At 28.9% G+C, this 11520-nt stretch overlaps 1 protein-coding gene and 1 long non-coding RNA gene across 3 annotated transcripts in view; one reads left to right on the top strand and one right to left on the bottom strand.

Annotated features, from left to right (window-relative positions):
- The window catches only part of LOC107455721 (ras-related and estrogen-regulated growth inhibitor), a 64907-nt gene that overhangs the window by 4284 nt on the left and 49103 nt on the right, over window positions 1-11520 (bottom strand). For both annotated transcript variants that reach the window (XM_016073389.3, XM_016073388.3), the window contains 2 exons: window positions 10410-10483; window positions 1016-1241 (listed from right to left, as the gene is read on the bottom strand). In XM_016073389.3, the coding sequence (XP_015928875.1) occupies window positions 1016-1241; window positions 10410-10483 (300 nt within the window). The remainder of the gene's footprint in view (window positions 1-1015; window positions 1242-10409; window positions 10484-11520) is intronic.
- The window catches only part of LOC107455723 (uncharacterized), a 78754-nt gene that overhangs the window by 37992 nt on the left and 29242 nt on the right, over window positions 1-11520 (top strand). The window contains exon 3 of the long non-coding RNA XR_001585621.3: window positions 10739-10871. This is a non-coding gene — a long non-coding RNA (uncharacterized lncRNA). The remainder of the gene's footprint in view (window positions 1-10738; window positions 10872-11520) is intronic.

Here is an 11520-nt window from a genome sequence, read left to right as displayed (position 1 = left end):
GGTGGCTTTAAAGAAAAATCCTGCATGCAAATACACAGTGGTCAAAATGGCCCATGAAACATTTATAATATCAATGATAACTTATATATTAAAACTAACCATCCTGTATATTAGGCTGGGTTTAAAACTAAAAATTATCCAGAATGTAAATGTTACTTTTTAAGGTCATGTAAAGACCTTTTATTTACCATTTTCAGAAACTTATCTTTACCACAATTTGGGCCTAATTTCAATGGCTATTTCTTAAGCTAATCTTTTTCGAATAGATGCCGAAATATGGTACAAAATTTTGCAAATTCTTTAAGGACCTAAATTTTCGTCGATCAACTATTCCATGTAGGTAAAAAAATATTACTAACAAAGCTTTATTTCGTATTTATAATAACATTTTAAATAACAAAATCTCATCGAAAGTATTATAATAGTTGCCGCGTTTTATTTTCCTCTTTGATTCTATGTTTTAGTGTTTTTAAATTATCTATTGTACGATTTTTCAAGTATTGAATAACAACTTGTGAGTTAATATCAGATGTGTAAATAGGCGTAACTACAAAACTGTACACTTTATACATATAAACTAACTATCTACGATATGTTCGATTTTGCATTTAAAAAACATCTCACTTTTAATAAGTTTTGCCCCTTTTACCATCTGTTATTTTAATCTCTTAGGCTTACAGGACAAATATCATAATCGACCCACATGTTTTCAAACTGTTTCCTAAGTATGACTGGCGGAATTCGGTGCCACATTATATCAAAATTAAATAAATTACCATGAATTGATTTTGTTTTCTTATACTAATTTCATACTTGTTCACTTTTGCTGAAAACTGTTATATAAGAAAGTGTAAAATTTTTTAGTTTTTATGAAACTTTAACGTAAATTGAAAAGTCATGCCAAATATGCACCCTATCTTGCTTTATTTAGGTAATAGTATAGGTAATAGTGCTGTTGGCACAAGTAGTTTTATGCAAGTTTAAGAATAATAAGTTTTTAATAATATAAAAGTACCTTGTTCGAAAGTGACTTTTCTTAGGTGTATAAGATCAGCTTTGTTGGCCACAACTACTATAGGGCATGGAGGATGGGAACTACCTGGAGAAGATGGTCTGTAATTCTGAATGAGTCGACGCACTTCTTGAATATATGTAAAAGAATCTTTATCAATTATGGAATAGACTAATAAAAAACCATCAGCCCAATGTAAAAGTTCTTCTCTCGGGAAATCTGTAAAATTCTAAACAAAAGGTAGAATACGTTAACTACATTAGACTTACAAATAGGCAAAGTCCTTACAAGTCTAAGTTGACCATCAGAACAAAATTTTAATAAAAATGAGCTTGTATGTTGACCGCTGAAGTACTTGCCCGTTATTTTAAACCTTCGATAAGATTTAAGGCAATTTTCTTTACTGTATTAGAATTTCACTTAATTGGAAAAACAGTACTTAAATCTAATTTAGAAGCATAAATTTTAAGCATTTCACGTAATATTTTATTTTATAATTGAATTTCTATTTATTTCTTGCATTCATAAAATTAATTTAAGCCTATTTTAACCACTACTACACGTAAACTAAACATATACTCAAGTTTAATATAATCATACGATGGCTTACAAAATATGCCTGTAATTATTATTCTTTATACTACCTTTATAGAAAATCCTAAAATTAAAACCCTTCGTCATTGTGAGTCAGGCAATAAGTAGTTGTATGCGTAATAATTTGCTGAAATGCATACCATGTGCTCTATAGATTTCTGTCCATATTCATGTAAATGTAACCATATATTTTAGAATATAATAATTAATAAAAGTAATATAAACCATCTTTGATTGGGGTTTGTTTACTCATACTTATTCCTCTGTATTGAGGAGAAAAGATGAGTAAAGAAACATTTTGGAATCCCACTGTCTACAGAAACATTTATATATATTTCATTTGCAATAATAAAATTCAGGAATTTTTCCTAAATTTTTCATACATCAAAATAAAAAAAAATCATACGTCAATGCATAAGAAAATAAAAAGTATCCAATTACCGGGCAAAAAATGAAAATGCAAAATAAAATTTAAAAAAAAAGACTTAATATGAAATAAGAGCCCTGAAAACCTATTGTTATTTCCTTTTTTTTTCATATGAATAAAATTGTTGACTTGGATGAAATTTTCTTAATTTGTTTACATCTACTATTTCTGACTCTTTTTAAGCGAGAAATTTAAATTTATCAATCTCAAATCATGTCTCAGATAATTTCTTTAAAATTTTGTATGGACCCATAATATGGTGAGCTTAAATTACTTATGTTAGGATAACGGAATTCTCCGTAAAATACTAAATCACTAACTGTAAAATCGAGTTCCAGAAAGTGAGAATAAATTTTAGTTTCCTAAAAAAACTTTTCGGAATTTTTAACATATGTTTTTCTTGCTTCATCAACTAGAGGAAAAATATTTTGATTTACAAAAGAATCACAAGGTAAATTTTCCATTCATTAAACTAGCGAGAGAAAATTGAGTCACAGAATGGAGAGTGAAATTATATTCCTGTGTTACATCTTCTAATATTTTTATTCCACGGAACTTATATATAGAAGTTTCACTCATTTTACATCTACAAATTACTCTGACTTTTTTTACCTTTCCATCTGCTTAAGGGCTGAAGTTAATAACATTATAGTTCCTAAGAAATCTTCTAAATCTAGATGCTGGAAAGACGACCTTACGATCACTTAAAATTTTGCTAGGCTCGTGAACATGAACAATTTGTACATGTTACGGTTTTTACACTTTTAGAAGAAAAAGTCTGAAGTATCATGATCAAATATTTTTAGTTTGAGTTCTTATAGTTTTGCTCGCCAACAGTATCAATTGATAAAATTTCAAATGGTTGATCTGGCAAACTTTTCCACTCTTTCTTGATGAGTTTTTTTTTTTTTTTTTTGTTAATTTGGCAAGTTTCACAGCACTTAACATAGTTAGAATATTAATTATTATATTTCGCCATCAGTATAAAGATGATATTAAAGCAATATTTTAATACATGATCAAATTGAATATGTGTTTTTTTTCAGTGATCCGGATCGTAAAATTGGAATCACTGATCTGAATGACTTGTTTCGAATAATTGATCTGAATTACTTGATTCGAGTACAGATCCGTATCCTATTATTCGATACAATGGTTCGAATCCCTTAATTCGAATCAATGATCAGAATCACATGATTTGAATGAATGACGAGAATCACTTGATTCGAATCATTTATCCAAATGACTTGATTTGAATCATTGATCCGAATGGCTTGATTCGATTTATTGATTCGGATCACTTAATTCGAATCATTGATACCTGAATTGCTTGATTCAAATGACTGATCTGAATTTGAATCACTAATAAAATCACATTGTTCCAATCAGTGATCTGAATCACTTTATTCGAATAGTGATCCGAATCGCATAATTCGAATCAGTAATCTGAATCGCATAATTTGAATCAGTAATCTGAATCAAATGATTCGAATCAGTAATCCGAATCAAATGATTCTAATCAGTAATCCGTTTCAAATGATTCGAATCAGTAATCCGTTTCAAATGATTCGAATCAGTAATCCGAATCAAATGATTCGAATCAGTAATCCGAATCAAATGATTCGAATCAGTAATCCAAATCACTTCATTTGCAACACTGATCCTAATCACTTTATTAGAACCACTGTTCGGAATCAATGATACGAATCATGGATCTGAATCCCTTCAATCGAATATTGATCCGAATCCCATGATTCGAGTTAGTGATTCGAATCACGCTACTCAAATCCATGATCTGAATCGCAGGGATTGAATCAGTGATTTGAATCCCTTAATTTGAATCATTGATCCATATTGCTTAGTTCAATTTATTCATCTGAATAATGTGATTTGAATCAGTGATCTGAATCACTAATTAAAATCACATGATTCGAAACATTAATCAAATCACATGATTCGAAACGTTAATCAAATCACATGATTCGAATAGTTATCTAAATCGTAAGATTGGAATCACTGATCTGAATCACTTGTGTCGAATATAGATCAGAATCCCATGATTCGATTCAGTAATTCGAATCATTGATACCTGAATCTCTCGATTCGAATGACTTATCTGAATCCCTTGACTTGTATCACTAATCAAAATCACGTGTTTCGAATCAGTGATCTGAATCACTTGATCACAATCAGTGAGTTGAATCACTTGATTCCTATAGTGATTCGAATCACAAGCTTAGATTGTTTCGAATCACTTGATTCAATTTATTGATCTAAATCAAGTGATTCGAATCAGTGTATAGCGTAACTACCTCTACAAAATTACAACTACAATTCACTAGTATATAAGACATGTTAACTCGATTCTATGGTGGAGTTCCTTTTCATAGATGGAGGTTGACATGCTCGATAGCTACCCTCGCCCCACATTGGTGACCTTCGGACGTGATGTGAACACGCCTACCTTGGCAGTAACGCCCACTTTGATCTGGGTACGCCTACATTGACAATAACGCCGACTTCGTTGGATGATCCACATTGAATAGTTGACTTGTTACTTGTGTCTGCAACATTATCCACCTCCTCGCACTGTTGCTACTCAGTCTCGAGCACACATCGCCGGCCTGCATACACTCGACTGCCAAAGGCAACACAGGAGCGACCGTGAAGTTAATACACCTCTCACATTCAGCACTCAAAAAGTACGGTGATCTTAATACGGCTCTCCCGGCTTCGCACAAAAACAGCAATTATTCAACTAGTGGTATCCATTCATCGAATTCTATCACAAATATAATTCTGGTGGGGGAGTACTGTAGCGTAACTACCACTACAAAATTACAACTTCAATTCACTAGTATATAAGACATGTTAACTCGATTCTATGGTGGGGTACCTTTTCATAGATGACGGCTGACATGTTCGATAGCTACCCTCATCCCACAAGTGTAATCAAAATGCCATGATTCTGATCAGTGATCTGAATTACATGATTCCAATCAGTAATCTGAATAACTTGATTTCAATCAGTAATCTGAACCACTTGATTCAAGTAATGAACTGAATCGCATGATTTGAATCACTGATCTAAAATCACTCGATTCGATTAGTGATCCAATTGTATAATTCGAATTAGTGATTCTAATGATTTTATTCGAATAAATGATCTGAATCGCATGATTTTAATCAGTGATTCGAATCACTTTATTTGAATCAATGATTCGAATCACTTTATTCTAATCATTGATTGAATAACTTGTTTCGAATGACTGATCTAAATCCCTTGACTTGAATCACTGATCAAAATCACATTATTCTAGTCAGTGATCTGAATTTCTTAATTCGAATAGTGATTTTATTCACCAGTTCTATAATTAATATTGTTTATTTATTTACGGCACTTTCACAACGTTATTTTAGAGCTAATCGAGTGTTTCACATTACTTTGTCTCACTTCTTAATTTTGATAAAAACAAAATTATCAATAGCATAGTCACAAAACTATAACAATAAAAGGCATAAGTATAGATTAAGAACAAAAGAGATTAGTATCAGAAGAATTAAAGACAAAAAGAAATGTTTTCTTTCAAATAGATAATTCTTCAAAATTTCTTATTCTTCATGATTCTATGATAATTAATCCTAATCTTCTTAACATAGTAAATTGTATCGATGCGTAATGCTTATAAAAATAACAACAATCAAAATGTATCGAAAATTAAACACAATCCTGATTTTCACAAAATACATTTTTAAGAAAAAAATAGCAAAACAAAAATTATTTTAGGTTTCTAATGATCACGTAGTCCAAACCTTAAAAAAAAACTATGCATTTAATTTGTTTCTATTACCTAATTGTTTCAGAGTAAATCAGATCATTGTTCTATATTTCATGATTGCCAGATTTTAGCCAGGTTATAAATCACCTCAAGAAACCAGCTAAAATTAAAAAATCTGGCTCTTGTTAGAAGGGATATATTTCAAAAACTGTAATTATCTAAAAGGGAAATAAAATTGTTAATCAATTACTAGTGATTGTGTGTAAGGAGCAATTTGGAACAGCAACCTTCGAAGTATTTTGAAGCAATAACTTGTAAGCGTTAAGAAGCCTAAGAAGATTTTAAACTACTTAGAACAGCAATTAGAAATGAACGCAGTGTTAGACAAACACTTCTATACCAACTCATTTTTTAATATATCTCAAATTAGACTTTAGAAGCGATTTGCGATACCTATCAATGAAGTTTAAAGGTTTGAGGCGATAAATTATGAACAAAAAATAGTGTTTATGTACACCATGTGCCAAAAAAATATAGTATTAGGCTTGAATCAATTACTTTGGTTAACATATGCAATGACAGCACAAAATTTCGTTCAGCTTAAATATTCATGAAAATATAGATATTTTTATTAAAAAAAAAACATTTTTTGCCTTACGTTTTTAATTATGACTGCAGAAATATTCAATAAAATTTAACAAAATATTTAGATTAATTTTCAATTAGCAACAAAAATTAATAAATAATTAATAATATATCTTGTTTAATAGTACAAAATAAAATTTGTCAAAAAACCTTTACTGATCACAGCTATCTTTCCAAATTTGCAAAAACTACTTAGAAAATTGCAAGAAACTTTTTAAGTTTTCGTGATATTCAAATTGGGGTTTTCTCACAAATTACCAAATACGATTCAGAACAAAATTATGAAATAATTTTATTAAATATTTTCCGCGCATGCGCGGTATGAAAGGACTACTTAAAATATTCATATCTTGATTTCGAAATAATTCTTTTTTCAATTTTTTAAATAATATTTTTGTTAATTGAAATTCTGTTATTTGATTCTGTTATTTCTGAAGTTATGATAAAAAGCAAAGGCGAAATTTTTTTACAACAAAAATATCCATATTTCTATGAATCCTCAAGATATGTTTACAAAATTTTGTATTATTATTGCATATGATAACCAAAGTAGTGTATACAAATTACAAGCTTATTACTATATATTTTTGTTGAATAAGCTGCTTACATTTCTTTGTGTTCGTAATTCATTGCTGGCCCTCTAAAAGCTTTAAAAAATTTTTAATGTATGAGCAATTACATGGCACTTCTAAAGTTATAAGATAATTCGCTAAGTATTTCATCAGAAATATGAGTTAGTAAAGATATGTTTCTATAATTTTGTATATGAATAGTAAAAAATGAACTATAATTATTTCGAACAAATCATGCACAGTCTTATAGAAAATGCCTAATTTATAACAGATTTAGTAATTATAAAAAATGATTATTTTGCATCAATTTAAAGTACAGTTAGGATGCATTAGAATATGATTGAATTAGTCTGATTTTGAAACATTCTGGCCTCAAAAAATGCCTGCTTTTGAAGCTACTATGGTGATTCAACTACAGAATTAAAATCAATAACATTTAATCTCGTTAAGGAATAAATAACCTTAAGCGAAAGTTAAATTATTTAATTCTATCATTTTACTGCATACTCATTAATAAGAGTAATTTAAATACGTGTTTGTTAATTTTGAATAATAAAATATTAAGAAGCCATTAAAGACCGATTTTTTTTAAAAAACAAAATCCGGCCTTTTTCAGAAAATCTTCTTTCGCAAAGCTGCTTTATAACCATATGATTCCTCGATATGGGTTCTCTTAAAAAAATAGCATTTTTACTATGAGAAATATTGCACCTCTTTTTAATATTTTTATACATTTGGTGCAATCCGGTCTTCACAAATTGCTGCTAAGTTTTTAAACGTCAATCAAATAAAATAATTCAAAAACATTCTATTGATATATGCTGAAATATCTTACTCTTCTTTTAAAATTCATCAGTAGTAATAGTAAAGAATATTCAGTAAAAAATAGAACTAGTGGTTTAAAAATCAAAACAATATTAAATCTAAGTATTCTATCAGAATTCAACTAGACATTTATGACTGGAACAAATTGGAATATAAATTTAGAGCTCGAAACAAGTCGTTTAATGCTATGAAACTAAAATAAGTTGAAACGATTCTGAAAACGTTTGACAGCGATAAAAACTAAAGATTGTTTTAAAAAATTATTGCACAATGTAGATATGAAAGCACTGTAACCGAGAAAAATTATATTGAAGATAAATAAAACGAGATAGTTACAAAATAAAATTGTCCCGCAGTGGACTGATCGTTAAGACACGGTTCCCTGCAGATCACCGAAGTCAAGCATCACTGGCTGCGGTCAGTGTGCGGGTGGGTGACCACTTGGATCAGTCTGCGTAGGGACCGAGGGTGTGCGGTATTGGTCCTCGTTAAACTTTTCTACCGTAAAGTGCTCGACTTCGCGTGCAGGTAGTCGGGCTACCGAAGCGGGGGTGCCATCCCCTCTGCAGAGGATCAAAATTGTGATGGCATGTCTTCGGATCATTCCCAGACCGTCGCCAATAGCCCATTGTGCAGCTCTAGAGAGACGTAAATGAACTACAACAACAAAATAAAATTATAAGCCAACAATAAAATCATTAAGTTATAGTCGAAATAATTTAAAAAAAATGATTATTAAAGCACCATTTTTATAAAAGTGATAAATATCGAATTATTTCATTTAATTTTTAGAAAACTGTCAAAAATTATTAATTTTTCTTTACATCAAAAATAGTTTTTTAAGAATTTAAAGAAAAGAACTTAAAAAAATATTCTGTGATTTAAAAAAAAATATTGAGGAAGCACGTGCTATCCTCCTAACATTAGAGCCCACTTGTGCTAATTAGTAAAAGTTTAGTATAGTAATTAATAAAAAGTATAATGGCATAAAAGGAACTAAATGACTGCAAACTAAAAATATAATTATCATTAAAATAGTATAAAACTAATTGGTTTAAAATCATAAGAATATTAAACATACGGAATCCTAATTTTATTTAGAAATTCATAATTGGAACAAATCAGAATATAAATTTCAAAACAAGATGAAAGTCGCTTAATGCTAAGAAACAAAAATAAGTTGAAACGATACCAAGAAATAAAGACTATTACTAAAAACTAAAATTGCCTTTAAAAATTATTACACAATGTAGATAAGAAATCATCGTCGTTATGAAAAATTATTTCGCACATAAATTAAACTAAGTAATTACAAGATAAAATTATAAATTAACATTAAAACCGTTAAGTTACAATCAAAATAATTTAAGAAAATCCTCGATAATTTTTAAAGCACCATTTCCATAAAAGTGATACATAAGAATTATTTAATTTAATTATAGAAAAATTGCCTGGAATTATTAATTTTTATTTAAATATATGAATAGTTTTTTTGAGGTTTATCTCTTAGCAAATCTTAGGTCAAGTCTTATTAAATTAATGAGATATCTTCGAGAATATTGATTCATTGGTCATTCTGAAGATTTGAAGCAAGTGCGAAAATGATACGTAGCCACCTAGAGTCATAAAAGGATGTATTTTGTCATAAAAGGATGTATTTTAGGAATTAAGTTTTTGTTTCTTCTCGAGAGTAATTACACAATGAAGATGGGTTCTGTTAAAGAAAGAAACGGTTCGCGTGAACTGTTTTTCATTAACCGTTCTTAACCTTCAAGTAACACTATCTATAATTCTGATGATTTATTATAATAAATATACTTATATAAAATATATTTATTATAATAAATATTCTAAAATATCTTAAATAAAATATCCTAACATATATAATAATATCCTAATATATAAAATATCCTAATATATCCTAAATAAAATATCCTAAAATATACTTATATGAGAAAGCACATCTTGTTAGATAGGGTGGATGGAAAAAACACATAGAGAAAGAGAATTTTTCGGAGCACATATATTCTTCAAAGCACCTATGAATGTGAAACACGATGTACAAAATGAATAACCCAATTTCATAGCAAAATGTTATAAATTTCATTAAAAATGCATTGTTCGATACTTTTGTTACATAAATGTAATTCGTTGTCCAACTCTGATGATTTTCTCTTGGAATTTCGAATACCAATGACAGATGGTCTGTCTGACCGAATTTTGTTCAGAATTGAAACGTACAAAACGCCCTTTGCTATTGAGTGAGCCTTTTACGAACACGTTTTTCTGCCCGTTTTGTTTTTCCATCTATAAGTGAATATTCAAAACTTCTGCATGTATGTACACTTTTAATGAATACATTACAGAGGGCATAAATGAAATTGGAACATTCATTTTGACTTACTTGTATGCGCCAACATGAGTTCGTATTATTATTATTCTGAAGATTCTTTTTCATTTGATGGAATTTTTCGAGTGGATTTTATCTTAGCGTCTTTACGCATCATAAGCTATTTACTTAAAATAAGCAGTCTTTAAGAGAAAACATTTCTTACCCTTGGACATGTATCGACAATCTCAAATATAACAGGATCATTATCCACCATTATCTCGTTTTTATATCTGTTTTCTGAAATGAAAAAAAATATTTGGTTAATTCAAAAAATTGAACAGTTTATGCAAAATAAATAGTCTGGTTTACAAATCTATTCCTTAACTGTTTATGAAAAAATGTATTTTGCTTTGGAATGGATTTTTTAATTTCTGTATTTGTTTTGGTGCCGTTCAATATTAAAATAATTAATATTCATAATAAATTCAATGTCATAAATTAATCTCCTTTCTGAATGTTATGCCTAAAAAATGTCAATATCTTATATTGCAGTTGAGTGGCTGTGTTATTAATTGAATAAATGTGTCTTCACATATACGAGGGTGCATAAATTGGCTGTTGATGAACTTTCTCATAACAAAGGCTATTACATGAGAAATATTGGCATCAATATAAATAAACAAAGGTATAGAGAGTTTCATTATTGAATTCAATAATAAGTATTAATTTATTTTGTAATATTTATTAAATACAACTTAAGCAAGTGACCCAGATGTAAATCCTGGCTTATTATTCCAGACTGAGTTAACCACGAAAATATTTTCACTAAAAGACGAATTATACTTAATTTCTGTAACAGTTTGTTTAATGTTTTTGTAGTTTCCTTTCCATGTAGTAGAACTTCTCAAAAAATTTAAAAGAGAAACACAATGCCACGGAGTGGTTTTTTTTCTTGTTGATGCAATCATTGATCTATTATTTATTGCGGTTATTTTTAAAAAGTAATTTGAATGAAATGGCAATGAAAAAAAAAAATATAATTTATAAGATAAATACAAGGAAAACAAACAAAAACATATTTTAAAAAAGAAGAAAAGTTATTATTTTTTTTTAAAAAAAAAAGGCATCAGATATATTTTTAAAAAAATTAAACAGTTTTGTTTTTTGGCTTTATAATGTTTTCTTTTCTAAACTTTTTTTTAATCTTTTTTTTAAAAATAGTATTTATATTTTTCTTTCTCTCTCTCTCTATATATATATATATATTATAACAGTTTAAGTTATTCCCTCAACCAAGCGTGAAAACCAGAGAAATCGTTCGACCTATTTTTTGA

This window comes from Parasteatoda tepidariorum, chromosome X1 (assembly GCF_043381705.1).
Source record: "Parasteatoda tepidariorum isolate YZ-2023 chromosome X1, CAS_Ptep_4.0, whole genome shotgun sequence".
In the NCBI taxonomy this organism is placed as follows: Eukaryota; Metazoa; Arthropoda; class Arachnida; order Araneae; family Theridiidae; genus Parasteatoda; species Parasteatoda tepidariorum.
This window is presented reverse-complemented; position numbering and strand designations above follow the sequence as displayed.